Source organism: Bubalus bubalis, chromosome 6 (assembly GCF_019923935.1).
Source record: "Bubalus bubalis isolate 160015118507 breed Murrah chromosome 6, NDDB_SH_1, whole genome shotgun sequence".
Classification (NCBI taxonomy): Eukaryota; Metazoa; Chordata; class Mammalia; order Artiodactyla; family Bovidae; genus Bubalus; species Bubalus bubalis.
In genome coordinates this window covers 109586419-109604874 of record NC_059162.1, presented here as the reverse complement: position 1 = coordinate 109604874, position 18456 = coordinate 109586419, and the positions used below count along the sequence as shown (strand labels likewise).

At 41.5% G+C, this 18456-nt stretch overlaps 1 protein-coding gene across 3 annotated transcripts in view; it reads left to right on the top strand.

Annotated features, from left to right (window-relative positions):
* The window catches only part of LOC102406337 (protein argonaute-4), a 34543-nt gene extending 20212 nt beyond the window's left edge, over positions 1–14331 (top strand). For 2 of the 3 annotated variants that reach the window (XM_044945266.2, XM_025289102.3), the window contains 6 exons: positions 173–332; positions 1531–1846; positions 2138–2272; positions 7865–7966; positions 8225–8424; positions 10497–14331. In XM_044945266.2, the coding sequence (XP_044801201.1) occupies positions 173–332; positions 1531–1846; positions 2138–2272; positions 7865–7966; positions 8225–8424; positions 10497–10605 (1022 nt within the window). In that variant the 3' untranslated portion in view covers positions 10606–14331. The remainder of the gene's footprint in view (positions 1–172; positions 333–1530; positions 1847–2137; positions 2273–7864; positions 7967–8224; positions 8425–10496) is intronic. The other variant, XM_025289103.3, reaches the window with a different exon arrangement.
* The last annotated feature ends 4125 nt before the right edge of the window (positions 14332–18456 follow it).

The following is an 18456-nucleotide window of genomic DNA, read 5'->3' as shown; positions in this document are numbered from 1 at the left end:
TGCCCTCGGGGTTTAGCAGATAAAAGGACCACATGTGAAAAGCTGGTAGCACAATGTACAATATATGGTAGGCACTCTGTGAAAGTTAACATGTAGGAGTTTTCCGCTTTACTTCTAGGATTTTGGAGAATATAGCAACATTTACAATGAATTAATAAACTTATTTTTGTAGCGGAGGTGAAGCGTGTTGGAGATACACTCCTAGGAATGGCTACACAATGTGTCCAGGTGAAAAACGTAGTGAAGACCTCACCTCAAACCCTTTCCAACCTTTGCCTGAAGATAAACGCAAAGCTTGGAGGAATTAACAACGTGCTTGTACCTCATCAAAGGTAAGATCCTGAACTCTGTATTTTCCATTTGTTTTTTAAAATCTAACTTACATGATTTACACTAAAACAGATCTCAAATATACCCCTTGGTTACTTTTTCTGATACACATATGCACTCATGTAACCACCACCCAGGTTAAATATAGAACATGTCCAGCTCTTCATCAGGCTTCCTTGTGGCCCCTCTCAGTAGATAACCCCTGATGGTACCACTAGACTTCCCTGATGGCTCACAGGAGCCTGGCGGGCCTGGCCCGACGTGTGTGTGTGTGTGTATACACAATAAGTAAAATAGTTGTAAATTACATGGTCAAAGTGATAAACACTATGGAGAAACACAGAATAGGGATGGAGACGAGCTTTGTTCTCTTCCTTAAGTCTCGCGTCTTGGGGTTTCGTGTGCATCCTGCAGTTCAGCATCCACTGTAGAAATCCCAGGATCCTAAGAGAGACTGTTCTGGGAAAGTTTTTCCTTTGGTGGTGGTTTAGTCACCAAGTTGTGTCTGACTCTTGCAACCCCGTGGACTGTAGCCTGCCAGGCTCCTCTGCCCAGGGGATTCTCCAGGCAAGAATACTGGAGTGGGTTGCCATTTCCTTCTCCAGGGGATCTTCCCAACCAGGAATCGAACCTGGATGTCCTGCGTTGCAGGCAAATTCATTACTGACTGAGCTATGAGGGAAGCCCAAGTTTCCCCTTTACACATAGAGATTTTGTTAAATTTGAGTTAGGTTCTTTTCTTGACTCTTTCCTTCCTGCTATTGCAGAAGAACCATGTTGGGCTTCCCTGGTGGCTCAGCTGGTAAAGAATCCACCTGCAATGCAGGAGACCTGGGTTCTATCCCTGGGTTGGGAAGATCCCCTGGAGAAGGGAATGGCTACCCACTCCAGTATTCTGACCTGGAGAATTCCATGGACTATCCATGGGGTCGCAAAGAGTTGGACATGACTGAGCAACTTTCACTTTCACTTGACTCTTTGCTTCCTGCTATTGCAGGAGAACCATGTTGGCTTCTTTAGTCAATTCAGATTCGTGATACTGGGTGGCAGGCACTCAGTGGGCCTTAGAAGTTTCTCCCAGTGGGCACACCTTTATTCTCTCTTGCAAGATTGTATCTGTGATTGTATCTGGTGAGCTTGCTAAATGAAAGCATTTTCATCCGTATGTCTGAGTGGCAACGTCTCCTTAAATCTGATCAGGCCCTCAGTGTTCCAGCAACCTGTCATCTTCCTGGGAGCAGATGTCACACACCCCCCAGCAGGCGATGGGAAGAAGCCATCCATTGCGGCTGTGGTTGGCAGTATGGATGGCCACCCCAGCCGGTACTGTGCCACCGTTCGCGTGCAGACCTCCCGCCAGGAGATCTCCCAGGAGCTCCTCTATAGTCAGGAGGTAATCCAGGATCTTACCAACATGGTTCGAGAGCTGCTGATCCAGTTCTACAAATCCACACGCTTCAAACCCACTCGGATCATCTATTACCGTGGAGGGGTATCCGAGGGACAGATGAAACAGGTAATCTCATTATCCTGTAGCTTCCCTCTGGGGCATCTACATTTTTTTTTCTTTTTTGGTCACACCTTATGGCATCTGGGATCTTAGTTCCCTGACCAGGGATGAAACCCATGCCCCCTGCATTGGAAGCATGGAGTCTGAACCACTGGGCCACCAGGAAAGTTCCCTCCGGGGCTTCTCAGTATCTGATGGAACTTCCTCCAATCTACCACTCTGGGTAAATCAGATCTGAGAGATACCTAAGAGATAGGCAAGTTCTCAATTAAACGTCATTCCATTTCTAACTCCTAGGTAGCTTGGCCAGAACTAATAGCAATTCGAAAGGCATGTATTAGCTTGGAAGAAGATTACCGGCCAGGAATAACCTATATTGTGGTGCAGAAAAGACATCACACACGACTCTTCTGTGCAGATAAAACAGAAAGGGTAAGAATACATAGGATAAGCTTTATTATCTGATGCAAGTGAATGTGGTTTTGAGCAGGCATACATACAATTTTTTTCTAAAAGCAGAAGTGCCTAATAATAATTTAGTAAACATACTAACTCCAGTTGAGCTTAGATGAGCAATTCTGAATGATATAGGTTTCAAGACTGAATATTTCTTTTTTTTTTTTTTTTTTAAGACTGAATATTTCTGTTACGTGACAGCAATACTGGTTTCTAGAGTTTTTAGAGGGGGAAATAAAAAGCTTGCCAGGTACACTATGGTGATATAGACAAGCTCCAAAGAGAGGGGTTATTTATTTGGACTTTATTGCCATTTGCTACTTTTTGTTATCAATGTCTAAGGCCTGGGTCTAGGGTATAAAGAAGCATTTCTTTTCCAAATAATTTTATATCAGTGCAGAGGATTTTTAGGGTATGCACTTTGAATACTTATGATGTCATACTTACTAATCATGGGCAAGTTAAGTTCTCTAAGCTTAATGGTTCTAACTATAAAGTGTGGTAAATACAATACCTAGCTTCCATGGTTGTTTAGGGTTAAATTAGTAAATGCATGTTAATTTTGGGTACAATTTCCAGCATTCGATTAAAAAAAACATTTTGTGTAACCTATTTATAATCTGATATTAATGTACAAACTAGGTGAATTATAGGCACATAGTGTTGAATGACTTTAATTTTATGGTCTTTTCTGTGACATTACTTTATCTTTTTCAGGTCCCCTCTGACTGGCTCCCAGAGAGACCGGTTCTGTCCATTGCCCAATCTTGTGGTCTTGTGGGTGACCCTCACTGTTTTCTAGTGCTTGCTTAGTTTTTGTCTCTAATCCAAAACTGAGCTGTTTCTTCTCATTTTCTGAATCATTAGAGGACTAAGGTTTTATCCTTGGGCCATAGGTTCATCAATCAGCACAGATTCAAAATACTGTCTTCCAAATTGCCCAGACTCTGACTTGGTAGTACTTCTTAGATTCTGCTAATTCACCTTCTCTGAACTCTTGCCTGAGCTCTAGGCACAAAGTATCCTACCATCCCCTCCTTAACTGCATAGTCACTCTCCATCCCTCTGTCAACTTGCTACTCCTGTAACTTAAGACCTGGATTATTTTTCTAAAATCCCGATCTCATAGCTTTATATTTGACCATCCGGTGTTACTCCTGACCTTTGAAGACTGACAGTCGCAATCCTTGGTCTACTTTGCACCCCTAACACTTACCAACATCTTCAGTTCTCTAAATATGCCTCTTGCCAGTCCCCAACTCTGAATTAATGCACTTGCCTGTTTCCTTTGCTTCTACTCTTAGGCTGGTTGAAGTTGCTGAGGAAAAAAGTCATTTATTCAGTAATGAACCATGTTACAAGTTCTTGATAGCAAATCTCAGCCAGGCCTTTGATGCCGCAATTTTTTTTTTTTTTCATTTTTCCTATTCTCCGTAGCATCTGTTCCAATCCTTTATACTCTTCTCAAGTCCCCAACCCTAACCATGACACCTTCATTGCCAACAAATTACATTGCCAGCAATAGAGCAACCTTCTGTTTCCTCCAGAAAACAAAATTGTGAAGGCATGAATTTTCTCAGCTTCCTCTCCTCTGCTTTCAAATTTAGCTAAATCTTGCGTTTTCTTACCCTGTTCCTTGAATCTTGGACGCTAACCGTTCCCACTTATGCTTCCCCACTCCAGCCTGTGCTTTTGGTTTTAATCCTTTCTGCCTTCTCCAGAGCCTCACTTCATTAATTATCCATTATTTTTCAAAATTTCAATTTTCCCCATTCCATTGACTCCTTCTCCTCATCCTCTAAAGTTTCTTAACTTTTCCTCAGGCTTCTCTAAAACTTCCCTTCTCTCTCTCAGTCTACCTGCCATTTTTTTCCTTTTGGCTCTTTAATGACCAAACTTATAAGAAAAAAAGACTTGACTTTCTTCCTGTACCTTCTCACATAATGTTTCAGTTCTCTGTTGCCTGACTTTGACTTCTTTGACTCCACCAAGGTTGTTCTCTCAATGACTTGCTCATTTTGAATCCAATGACAGCTTGTCAAATTCCCACACTGACCTCTTTGCAGCACTTATGGATGGTTGCCTTCTTTGGACTTAGCAATGTGATTTTTCAGGTTCACTACCCGCCTCTATAATTAGGCTTTCTTTGACTCTTCTTCTTCCTCTCTCCATTGAACACTAATGCTTCCTGGAATTTCATATCTCTCTCTTCTGAATTTCAACTCTCTTTAGTCTCACCTACTTTTCTGGCTTCACTGATTTGCTTATTGATTACCAAGTCTGTATTTCCAGCCCCAGATTTTCTGTGCAGCTCCTGATCTGTACTTCTAATTGTCTATCGGTTTACTTAGATGCTCCGTAGGCATTGTGTCAGTCAAAATAGGCGAGGCTGTGCTGTGGTGACAAAAGACTCCAAAGTCTCAGTGGCTTACAAAGATTTATTTCTTGCTCACATTACACATTCATTGTGGCCCTCCTGCAGCTGTGACCTCGCTGTGCTCCCTTTGGAACCTAGGATGATGGAGAAGCATCTGTCTGGAACTTGGCCAGTCTTTGTAGCAGAGGAGAAAAAAGTACACGTCAAGCCATATTCTGGCTCTTAAAGCTTCTGCCTAGAAGTGGCGCATCTCAGGCCACATTTTATCAGTCAAAGGAAGTTACGTGGGCACTTGTGAGTTAATTGGGTAGGGATGTATAATGTACCCCCACCCCCTTGTCCCCCCTCCCCCCGCCAGAGGGTCTCTAGAGTATTTGGCCCCAGTGATCCAATCTACCACAGGCGTTTCAAGCAAAACACATGTAAACCCTTTCCTGATTGTTTTAGGATAATCCAAAACAATAGGATTCTCCTCATCCAAAAGCTATTCCTCCCCCGATTCTCTGTCCTTCTGTTGCTTGGTATCACTGTATTAGTTAGCCAAGCTAGACAATTCTTAAGAGTTGTCTCCTCTATTCCCCTCCTCCCTTCCTGTGTTCAGTTGGTCAAACAGTCTTCTGTGTTCTGTCCTGAAATCTCTTGTCTCAGCTCCTCTCTTGTGTGTCCGATCTGCCCCAGGCAGAACTCGTTAGGATTGCAGAAGACTCGTAGAGGTCTCCTTGTCTCCATTCCTCGTTCACAGATGCATCCTCCACCTGCTGTCAGGGCTAGGTTTTTAAAATACAGATCTTATCCTGCCACTCCACTGCTCAAAAGTCTTCGCATTTCCCCCACTGCCTATGCTTGAGGGTACGAAATGCTTTCTTATGGTGTTCAGTGTCTTCCTGAGGTAGCCAAAGCATAATATTTCAGTTGGCTTTTTCAACGTGTACTCATACACCTTCTATTACTGATGTGACTATTTCCATTTCCTATGTATATTGTGTATTTTTATCCCTGGAATGACCACATCCATCCCACCTTTTTCCCCCCTTGTTTTTATAATAAGATATAATGTAGACACAGTAAAATTCACCATTTTTATTGTACTGTTGTACAAGTTTTGACAAATGCATATAGTTGTGTAACTACACCTTAATATGTAAAATGATTCCATCACACACACTTGTCTTGTGCCGTTTGTAGTTAACCTTTTCCCTCACCTATAGCTGCTGACAACCACTGATATATATTCTGTCCCTAGAGTTTTGTCTTTCTCAGGATGTCATATGAAAAGAAGTCATAGCCTTTGGTCTGGCTTCTTTTACTTAGCATGGTGCATTTGAGATTCAACCAAGTTTTTATGTGTATCAATAGCTTGTTCCTTTTTTATTGGTGGGTAGTATTTTGTGATACAGATGAATCACAGTTTGTTCATCCATTCCTGACTTTAAAGGATATTGGAATGTCTTCATTTCCATTCCATCCCCCCTCCATTCAACCTCTATGTATCCTATTAGGCAGGGGTCCCCAACCCATGGATCACAGACCTGTACCAGTCCAAGGCCTGTTAGAAACTGGGCTGTATAGCAGATGAGCAGTGGGCAAGCAAGTGAAGCTCCATTGGCCACTCCCCATCACTCCCCATTGCTCACACAACTGCATGAACCATCTTCCTCCTCCCCCCAGTCTGTGGAAAAATTGTCTTCCACGAAACTACCTGGGCTCCAGAAAGGTTGGGGACCACTGCTATAAAGCATGGCTCAACTGTTTCCTCTTACCAACTTTTCCCACTGCCTTCCATAAGGCCCTTACTACATTGTGTTGCTGTCCGTTGCATAGACTTTGATGAAGAGTAGGAGGGCAGGGTTATTAGTTCTCTCTGTGCCTCTGTCTTCATCCCTAGCATCTGCTGCAGAGCCTTGCACATGGTGCTCAAGCAATAATTATTAAAATGAACATGACGGGACCCTTTTCCCCCAGAGCAGCACCTCTTTAGGTTCTCATCTGTAGATTCCAAGAGATTTTTAAAAAGGGGATTCTATGGTCAAATAAGTTCAGGAAGTGCTGTATACTCCTTCTCCCTCTTGAAGGTTATGCATGACTAGATAAACATTCTGAGAAGTCATGCAATAGAAAGGCCTCTTAACTTTGGTTTAAACCAGTGTCCCTCAAATTTATTTGACCATAAAACACCTAAACACATCCTGCAGAACTAACATTCCTAAAGCATACAGTTTGGGGAAGGATACTAGAATGATTACAGCTCAGTTACATTTCCTCTTGTCTAGATAGGTACCCAAGGTCACATATGAATTTGATGGAATGAGATTTCTCTATACTCATGTATTTTATTATATGAATAGCATATGATATTCAACTGAAGTGAACAATAGTTAAAATGGAGTCAAATAAATTCCCATAAAATTTGTGCCAATATGCTAAATATACTTCCTATATGGAATCTTTCTGTACAGCAGAAGTGGATGGAAATTGACCAAATAGCAAGATTTTTCTATATTTCTGCTTTTCTGGAAGTTTGATTTTAGAGTTTGATTATAGAAGAACTTGAGAATTTTTAAAATGTAAGCAATCATCACCTAATTTTGTGGATGGTTAGATTGAGGCCCAAAGATACTATGCTTTGTTCAATGCATGTAGTTGCAAGGAAGGGCTTAGAACTGAAACTTCGGTTTTCCTAATTCTCATTTCAGTACACTCCTCCTGATAATGCATGTGCCAGTGAATTCTTTTATTGATCCTGTACAAGTATTAGTTTTGTTGAACCTGGTGAACCAGTTTGAAGATTCCTTCATCTTAACTTTTACTGGAAGTTGACTTTTTTTTTTTAACTCCAAATAAAGAATAAAACTGATTTTTTTCCCTCAGGAAACTTGTTCATCTTAAATGTCTTTTTTTCCCCTCTGTGAACATACCAGCGTGTAATCTATAAAATTGATGACAATAATACAGCCCAAAGCCACAGGTAGAATAATTCGTGTCTGCATTCCCTTAGTGAAACCGTGGAGTATATTTGTTTGTGAAAATATTTAAGGATGAAATAATTGGGCCAAGGGAAATTTACAAAAAATTCAACATCTTGAATTAAACCAATTTTCAATTCACTAAAGAGCAGTTTACTTACTTGTTACTAATGGCCTGAACCCAACTTAGCTCTTTGATGACTAATTATACCCTTTTTTTTTCGGTAGGTAGGGAAAAGTGGCAATGTACCAGCAGGCACTACTGTGGATAGCACCATCACACATCCATCCGAGTTTGACTTTTACCTCTGTAGTCATGCGGGAATTCAGGTAATTTGGAAGCTGGTCCAGATACTTGACTCGATAGGGAGGTGTTTGAAAATTCAGGAACTAGTTTAAGTAGATTTGTTATTAAACACTGTACATAACTTTGTTAATACTTGTGTCCTAAAACTGTTACCTCTTGGTCTAAGTTATCTCCTTGTAGGTGTGCTAGGCAGGACTATTTCTGAGTTTAGGTAGGTTTCCATTCTCCTCTTAGGTAGTACACCCATGTCAGAGACCTTAATCATACAATTCTTTCTCCAGGGAACCAGCCGTCCTTCACATTACCAGGTCTTGTGGGATGACAACTGCTTCACCGCAGATGAGCTCCAGTTACTGACTTACCAGCTATGTCACACCTATGTGCGCTGCACACGCTCAGTCTCTATTCCAGCCCCTGCCTATTATGCCCGGCTCGTAGCCTTCAGGGCAAGGTATCATCTGGTGGATAAGGATCATGACAGGCAAGTTTCTCAGGCAAATAAAATCTTTCTGTTTGTGTTGGCAGTATGTTTCTTTTTAAAAATGAGCTACCATTGAAAACTTTTAGGAAGAGCTAAACTTCCTTTTAGGGTCTACATTTCATGGAGCAAATAAAGTTACATGTTACGACTTTTGGTCCAAAAAGCTGATACTGTGACTTTTGGTTCAAAAAAGTGCCCAGGCTTGTTCACACTTGTATGGTATGTCTGTCCCCCTTAAAAAGGAATCTCATTTGGAACTGCCTGTGGTTTTCCCTTAGAACCAAATGCATTTCAGTTCTGCTCAAGTACTAAGCAGCCTCGCAAGATGTCCAGCCCAGTGCCCTGGCTCCAGTCAGAGCAATTACAGGCCTGTGGATTCCAGTTCATGCAAAGGGGAGGTCCTGACCAGGTCACTTTACTTTCAGTACAATCTTGGAGAATGTGTCAGAAGGAACCTGGGTTTGTGTTGGGAAAAGGTGGGGTACCAGACCATTCTCACCCCTAAATAAAGATCTCAAAAGAATCAGACATATTGACCTGTTACTGAGCTACTATGGAATAGCTAAACAAGTTCTCTCCATTAATTTTTCTTTTCAAATGACCATCTGTGAAGTGTAGCAGTTTCTGGGCTCTTCCCCAAGTCTGAATTCAGCTGCTAAATAGTAGACATTCCACTGCGAGTCTATTTCTGTACGGGTTGAAAGTGCACTATTATGGAAAATGCCCAGCTTTGTACCTTTCATTCTGTAATATACGTATTCATTCAACACATGTATTAGGTATTCACTGTGTCCCCAGCACTGTGCTAGGTACTAAAATCAGTAAGTTGAGGAAGACATGTCTCCTGGGATTTTATGTTTCAGTATGGTAGACAATATAGGCAAACATAAAACTGATGATTAGCTCAAAGCAGTAGAGATGAAAGTGCAATTGAACATCAGAGGAAAGTCTGTTAAGAGATTTCATAGCTGGATGGGTAAGATTTGGCTCTATAAAGAAGAGAAAAGAATTTTCCAGGCAGAGGGAATAACGGACACAAAGAAGACAAGACAAGTGACGTGTTTGGACAGTAGCAAGTTTTCTTTGACTGGAGCATTTGAACAGAGAATAGCAGGCATGAAGCTGGAAAAGTATGTTAGAGCAAGATTATCTTTGTTAAAAGTAAAAGGCTAGTCATGGGATTAAATAGATATTATTTAACAGTCAGTTGGACGTGCGTGACAGAGAAGAGGATGAAGTAAAAGATGACCAAGATTTTGAGCCTAGATGATAGGGGGTAATAATAATTTAAGTAGAGAACTCAGGAGGGATGATAATTTCCCATTTACTAAGCCCTTTGTATCACATGGTGCCCTTAAGAGGTATGTTCAGAAGTTATTGTTATCCTAAAAGATCAAGTTCAGAGGGGTTGTTACTTGTCCAAGGTCCTATAGCTAGTAAGGGGAAGACAAGAAAGGCTGGTGGCACAGTATCATTTGCTGAGTATCTATTATGTTCCAGCACTGTGCTCAGCACATTCACTGATTCATCAAATGGTTATTGAGACACTGTTATATGCCAGGCACTAGGGATTTAGTGGTAAAACAGACAAATTTACTAGTTTCTTGGAGATTCTATCCTGGTAGAGGAATAAATAATTATCCAAATAATGATCTTTTAAGTGAAATAAAAGTAGAGGATTTCATGAAAGTACAGTTCATGTGGCTCTGACCTGAACTTCAGAGTCAGGGAAGATTTCTTTGGGGGAAATGACATTTAACTGAAAACTAAAGAACAAGTGGGCATTAACCAGACATAAAAGACAGGGAAGTCCTTGCTTAGGCACTGATAAAGATCTGGGTCTTTGCAGACACTATTCTGTTTAATTATTGCAACAGTCTAAATAAGTTGTATTTTTCAATTGAGCAAACTGATGTTTAGAGAGACATTACAGATTATTTAAGGAGTCACAGTTTGAGCTCAAGATCTCAAATCCAGTACTATTCATGCTATTTGAAACCTGAAGTTTGAATTGGTCTTTTGTTACACTGTTTTTTTTTTTTTTTTTTTTTTTTGCTTTGTTTTTTTTACAGTGCGGAAGGCAGTCATGTGTCAGGACAGAGCAATGGCCGAGATCCTCAGGCCTTGGCTAAAGCTGTGCAAATCCACCATGATACCCAGCACACCATGTATTTTGCCTGAGAGTCTCAGAAAAAGAACTCAACCAGTTTGTTATCCCACGCAGCCTCAAAATGTTTCAAATGCCTACTGCCTCTAGAGAGAGCCAAGTTGACTTCAGGTGGTCTTCTACCAGCAACTCGGAATAGTTGCACTGAATCTATACTTCACAGCACTGTCTGATGCATCAACAAAATTGAGCCATTTTTTAAAAGTAATAGATACTCATAGATTATCTTTTCTGATGCACTGGACTGAATTTTTACCTCATCATGCAAAGGCTGATCAGCCTGAACTTTCTAAAGGACTTTATGAGAAAGGTTTCTATGGACTATTTTGCTAGCTGTGGTGTTCACCGCATCCCTCTAGTCTTACCAGAGAAGATTTTTTTTCCTTTTTTCTGTATTCATTGAGTGGGGTGTGTGCATAAATGGGAGAGAAAAACCAAACAATCTACTTTAGTTCAGTGTAACTATTTAACTGTGTGGGTCCATAGGCTTTTTTATGGAGATTTCTGACTTCGCCACTGTAAATGCCTTGAATGAGCATTAATTTTTTTGTAAGTTTTACAGAATTTTATGAGTTTTTACTACTTTTCTCTGTTGATCTCTACAGACTGGTGCTGGTGCAAGTACAGGCTGCCAGGCAATTGCACTATATTTGGCTGCAGATTCAGACAGGCAGTTCTCTTATTTGGTTGACTTTTGTGAATGTGTAACACAGACAGATGTGATGCATGCCATGATGACAGATAACACTGCCATGGCAAAAGTACTCATCTTTCCCCCTCTTTGGAAAAAAAAAAATTAGCTTTTAGTATTTTTCAGAGTTCTCAAAAGTGCCCATTTTATGCTGCTGTGTGGTTTGTTAGATCTAAATGATTTTTAAACTTTTCTCATAGAAAGTTATCTTTGGCAATAAACATTTTTTAAGGTCCCTCCTCTTCCTCCGCCTGACAATGTACTTTTTTAGATGAGATTTCAGTATGATTTTTATCAGCTGTTTCTTATAGATCATAATCTGGCAATTTCTGAAGCTAGTCAGAAAAGACGTATATTTCCATGCCTTTTTAAAGAATTATTTTTAATCTGTTTTATAGTCACAGTTGGTGTCCTATCACTTTGTTTTAAAATAAACTAGAACCAGGATGCTTCCTTATTGGATAGGCTTTGCTAATCCTTAGGGTACCTTGAGTGATGCTGCAACTTGCAAAAATGTACCAGCATTTAAAACTTTTTTTCCCTGGGAATCAAGGTCACTCACAATTACTTGTAGCGCAAATGTTTTGCTTCTCTTTCAACCTAAAATATACTTGGCGGGGTTTCCTTCCTTTTATTAAACTAAAACTGCATAGAAGAGGTCGATTTTTCTTAATAGATTTTGGATTCTGTTCACAGGGAGACAGGATTCCTTTCTTCTTCAAAGGGAGTTGATCTAAAGCAAGCATCAGTTACAATGTGGGGGAAAATGTATTTTGTATTTAGTGTAGATAATACTTTGTGAATGGACAACAGTTACATAGAGTCTTGATAGTTCCAGGCAGTGTTTCCCAGCCCACCTTTTACTGACTTGTAATTCTCTGTCCTGGAACCTTGGGAGTGAGAGCTGGAAGGAGGGATAAAAGGTCCAGAGCCCTTCCATATGGTTGAGGAAGGTGCCGGGGGAGGAGACAGATACAGTGTGGTAAAACAATTTTGCCACCTCTGTCTGGAAACTGCTGGTGGGGGAAACACTGGATCTAACGGTGAAGGATGTTGCTTAAACTCATTAGCTGATCCAAATCTCTTAAACTAGCCTTCTCAAAACCCCAGCAATATAAAGCACTGTTTTCCTTCAGTCTTTTAAACAAGCTTGTAAATACACTAAAGTTTACATTTCCATGTGCTGTTGATCAGCGATGCCACCAGTGTTTGCTGAGACTGGTCTCCGAGAGTTTTATAATGTATATCGAATCCTAAAAGCTCATTAAGATACGAGTGCAGACATCCTTGTTCTCTGCACAGAGTGGGATGAAAGCAAGCTCTGTAATTGAGGCACAACATGGGCAGGAGTGAAGAAGATGGCAGATGTTAATTTCTTAAGATTTTCCTTTTTTGCAAATACCTCACTTGGGCACTACAAATCAGGACACGTTGGTGAGGCGCTGGCTGCTGCTTTTTATTCACACTTGTTCAGGGAGAGCACAGAAAATATCCTTCAGCTTGGCTACCCTTGACCCAAGATGAGGAAAAACAAAAGTTTTCTTAGGAGATGGAGGACTTGCTAGAGTCCAGGATGTGAAGAACTCTTGGTGGCTGGCTGGCTGATGGGCACCACATCTGGACTTGAGTGCCTCGGACTTGCTTGTTAATAATGCACAGAAGAAGCGTCCCTTCTTACCATCTCCTGGCATGTATGAAGCAGGGAGCGAGGCAGAGTGCCAGGAAGCCCTGACTCGCCTGCCTGCTCTTGGGCTATATGCTCGACCTTGAACTGTAGTTTGTAAGACCTCATTCAGTCCTAGTACACTGGGGCAAATCAGTGTAGTGGTGGAGGAAAAGCCGGGAGGCCTATTTTTATAGGAGAACAGTACCTTGAAGGGTGCAATGCTATGGTTTTAGACAAAAGGAAGGACAGAGAATTGAGATTGTTGGGGAAAAAACTTTCTGAGGGGTGAGTCTTCAAGAGGTAATCACTGCAGAATCAGAGTTGCAGCAATACTCTTGCATGCAGGTCTGAAAGCATAGTTTTAATTTGGCTTGACAGTTTGAACACAGTAAACCCTTGGGACTGACTGAATCATTATGCATGTGTCAATCAATGGGAAGTGTGCATTCTCTAGAAGTAGGTTTAGACTGTTTGGTTGTTTTTTTTTTTTTTTTAGTGCCGCCTGTTTAGGCACTGTCGTGTGGTGTGAAAGATTTAAATGTAGCAATGCTAAAGAGTAACAATTTGGGGAGAAGGCACAGGGACCTTCAAAGAGTGGTGAAGATCCAAATGTTGAACCCATTATGTTTTGTTGTGGTGGTTAGCTGCAAAGTGAACTCACTGGCTTAACACAGCCAGCAGTCTGGGCAGGCAGAACATATTCACTCGTACTATAATTTCTATTTGCTGCTTCCAAAGGTGACAATTTACAAGCAGACATATTCTATACAGTCTGTGTTTTAGGATCTGGTGCCCAGTCTATATCAGAGCTTACCTAACTGGCTCAGCTACCTGTATGAAAAGGTAATCCGCTGTTTAATCGGGCCCACCCTCTCCACCCTGCCCTAGCGACCCTCTGTGGATGTGCTGTAAGATTTTCTTGCTCAATAGCAAGGTGGTAGCTCTGCTTTCATTTTAAGAAAGTGGAGGCTGAGGGCATTGTATCAATACTGCTTCAACTCCAAGGACTTTTTCCTTGTAAAATTAAAAGGAAGATCTTGTTATTGATTAACCATTTTCTTATCCCTTGCTATTGACATATTCATGCTCTTTCTATGTCTAGTGACTGAAAAAAATGTTTGCATTTGTTCATTTGACTAATGGTGTCATTTTTGTTTCGATATTGTTAGACTTGTAATGTTTTAAAATGTATTTTTATTAAATTTGGACTGGATGTATGTCTCTAGCAATACGAGGTACTTTTTAAACTATTAAGGGAGGGGTGATATCCCCATGTTGAGATAAGATGATGGTTGTTTAAATTTGCAAATTTTTTTTTTGGCCTGCAGGGATATTTTGTGTTCATGTGTCCAAAAATGAATAAATTGGCATTCTTTTGCCAAATGTTGTTTTGTTTTGTTTTGTCAACTTCCTAATAAATATAGATTATACTATCATAGCAATACACATGGTTACTTTTTAAAAAGAAGTTTGAGAAAGAACAACGGGAAACTTCATGTTTTTAACTCCTGGGTCTCCCTATTTTTATAATTTGTTATTTGGGAAATTTAGAAGAGCTTCTCGGAGCATTTCACGTGTGAAAACGGACAAGCTTCATCCGGGTTCTGGGTATAGCTCTTAACAGGAAGATCTATTTCAGTGATATTCTGAGAAAAATCTGCAGGCTCCAGAGGGCAGTATGGCCACGTACTTTATAAGGCTGACTTCTTGAGAGGAGGAGCTGCCCGAATTCACCCATCCTGGGGCTATCCAATCTCCTGTCTTTTAATTTTTAACAGCAAAGCTGTTTTGTTAAGTTATGGCAAGGATAATGCAGAGATTTACACAATGCGGCACTTATACTCAGGTAATTTGTAGTTTACCAAAGGACCAAGTCCTGCTAACAGCCAACTTTACTACAGGGAGTTATTTTTTCCCATCAGTACAGTATCCTCTTCTCCATATTTGTTATTAATCATTTATCATGAGGCCAGAATATGCCAAGCTCTGCCTAGGTTGCCACACAGAAAAGTAAAAACTTAATTCTTCAAAGAATTCATTTTAATACAGCATAAGGTGGGGAGGAGGAGGCAGCAAGATTAACATTATCTGAGTGCCCAGTGTATGTAGTCACTTTATATTGGCATCCCCAAAACAATCCTTTGAGGTCGATAGTGGTAGCCCCATTTTAAAGATGAGGAGTCAAAGCTAGAATCTGAATCCAGGCCTATCTAACTTCATTATACCTGCTACTGAGCATGAAGCTATAGGAACTTAAAAAGGGAAACAACTTTGGTCATGGGATGTCAGGAAAGACTCTACAGAGTCATGAATTTTGGGGTAGTTCATGAAGCATGACACTTTGCCAGGTGGACAAGAGGGGAACAAGGGGATTCTAGACATACTGTTTCCTTACAGTAGGTTATAGTAGCTATAATTTTTATCTACCCAAATTCTTTCACTTATTACTTCTTTAGGTAACAGAATCCCTCTTTCCTATGGGAACCCCATTATTTTGTGTGTTTCAAGTGAGTCCAAATGGCCTTCCTCCTGCTTCATCCTCTACCATTTGTGTTACATTCATGTACATCCCTGGGGGATGTGTTCCAACAGCTAGAATGGATCATGTGCCCACTGTTGTGGTGGGGTGGGGTGTGGCCTGGCCAGCAAGCAGGGAAGTCACAACATAGTTACAAGGCATGTGCCTCTTCTGTCTCTTTTTCTCTGTCTCTTGGCTCAAAGCCCTTGTCTTTATTCTCCAGAAGCTATTGGCATGTCTTTAAGGAGAAGAAAAAAATCAGATGGGGAAACTAGCAACTACATTACAAGTTGACTGGAGAAGTAAAGAAATTATTTTAGTTTAACAAACATCTCTGAAGCTCCTATTTTGTGCCAGGGAATACAAGGATGAAAGACAAAGTTCTGGCCATTGAAAAGTTCACTTGGGGGCCGTATATGTCACAAGGTAGCTTTGAGGGTTAAGTACTATGAGAAATATATACACGGAACCATGGGACCCCTTCAGTCGTTAACCCAGTTTGGGGAGATTAAGGAAGGCTTCTTAGATGACATGATGACTGAGCTGTTTTACAGATAATGCATGTGTGCTCAGTCATATCTGATTCTTTGCAACCTTGTAGACTGTAGCTTGCCAAGCTCCCCTGTCTGTGGGATTTTCCAGGCATGAATACTGAAGTAAGCTGCCATTTCCTCCTCCGGGGGATCTTCCTGACTGAGGGATCGAACCTGCATCTCTTGGGTCTCCTGTGTTGCAGGCGGATTCTTTACCATTGAGTCTTACAAAGAATAAATGAGTTTTACAAGGTGGAAGTAGGAATTCTTGTCACGGGCAAAGACACAGAGGAGAAAACAAAGATCATGACTTGTTTGGATGAATTACAAGTAATTTCAATACTCTTAGATTGTAAAGGGTGTGTAGGGAGAAGTGATGTGTTAAAACTGGATCACAGAGGCAAGCACCAGTTCCTGACAGGACAGGACTTGAATGGCATTCTAAGGAGTTTAGAGTTTGTCCACAGGTACAAGGGAATAGAACAGTCTGATTTGTGTTACTTATGCAGTCAGTAGTGGAGTGGGTAGTTTGAAGCTGAAGTTCTGTTGAAGGGAAGTTAGAGTTGTATTGTGGTAACTCAGCTAAGATGATAAGGCATGAACTTGAACAGTGATGGTGCAGTTGGAGAGAAGGAATGAACACAAGAGTTATTCAGAAGGTACAAGAAACAGGGGCCTTCCCTGGTGGTCCAGTGGTTAAGAATCTGACTTCCAATGCAGGGGTTGCAGGTTCAGTCCCTGACTGGGGAACTAAGGTCCGTCATGCTCTGGAGCAACTAAGCCTGAGAGCCACAACTAGAAGAGAAGCCCCTTTGCTGCAACAAAGACCCAGGACAGCCCGAAAGGAAAGAAAGTAGAAGAAGCAGAACTTCAGGAAAGTGGATTTGGAGAGTATGAAGGAGGAAGTAGACTCATTAGAAGGGCTCCCAGTTTTCTGGCTTGGGTAGCTGAGTAGATAACAGGGCCACTGAGAGAGTAAGCACAGAAGAAGTAAATTTGTGGGAAGGAGAAAGGCATGAGTCTATCTATCTATATATCTATCTATGCGTGTGTGTGTGCATGCTCAGTCGCTCAGTCATGTCTGACTCTGCAACCCTATGGACTGTGTAGCCCACCAGGCTCCTGTGTCCATGGAATTATTTCGGCAAAAATACCATAGTGGGTTGCTATTTCTTCCTCCAGGGAATCTTTCTGACCCAGGGATTGAACCTGAGTCTCCCGTGTCTCCTTCTTTGGCAAGAGAATCCTTTACTACTGAACCACCTGGAACGCCCATATCTATCTATATGTACATCCGTACTCTATTGGTTCTGTTTCTCTAGGGAACACTGATTCGGATAGGCTGCTCTTGAACCAGGGCAGGGTCCTATGTTCCTTGCACCACCCCTCCCCTTGCACCACCCATGTCCTCTGCCTGCCTTTTGCCTGTGGAAAACTTTAGTCAAAGCATAAGTTTAATCAGAGAAATGAGAACATACAGAAACAAAGGAAAACAGTCAGAGGAGACCAAATAGTAGCAGTGTACTCATTAAGTGTTCGGAGAAAGCAATGGCAACCCACCCCAATACTCTTGCCTGGAAAATCCCATGGACGGAGGAGCCTGGTGGGAGGAGCCTGAGGAGCCTGCAGTCCATGGGGTCGCTAGGAGTCGGACACAACTGAGCGACTTCACTTTGACTTTTCACTTTCATGCATTGGAGAATGAAATGGCAACCCACTCCAGTGTTCTTGCCTGGAGAATCCCAGGGATGGGGGAGCCTGGTGGGCTGCTGTCTATGGGGTCACACAAAGTCGGACGCGATTGAAGCGACTTATCAGCAGCATTAAGTGTAGTTGAAAGCCTTTAGTGGCTATAGATAATATTCTGAGCCATGTCCTGTGAGCTGTCTTAAAGATACTGAAACCCTCACCAGGTGGAGAAGTTAACTATATGATGACCAGACTGTACCCATGACATGAGCTACCACAATTCCCAGAATTGTCCTCAAAGAAATGGAAACACACCAACCCTGGAACTGAAGATTAATTGTACCTCAAACAATCAAGATGACACTGGTCAGACCACTGATGACCAATCTGAAGATGACTGTCAGAACTTACTGTGCTGTTTCTGCATGTAGGCCCCTCTTTCTGTCTATAAAAGCTCTTGCCCCATTGACTGCCAGTGTGAGTGGTGGTGGGAGATAGCCTCTGGATAGATGTCCAACATCCCTCCCTGCCCCAGTTGCCAGCATCCAAAATAAAGGAAACTTTCCATTTCACCCCTAAAACCTGTGTGGCTCAGGTCGTAAAGAATCTTCTTGCCAATGCAGGAGATGAGGGTTCAATCTCTGGGTCAGGAAGATCCCCTGGAGAAGGGAATGATAATCCACTCCAGTATTCTTGCTTGGAGAATTCCATGGACAGTGGAGCCTGATGGGCTACAGTCCATGGGGTCACAAAGAGTTAGACACGACT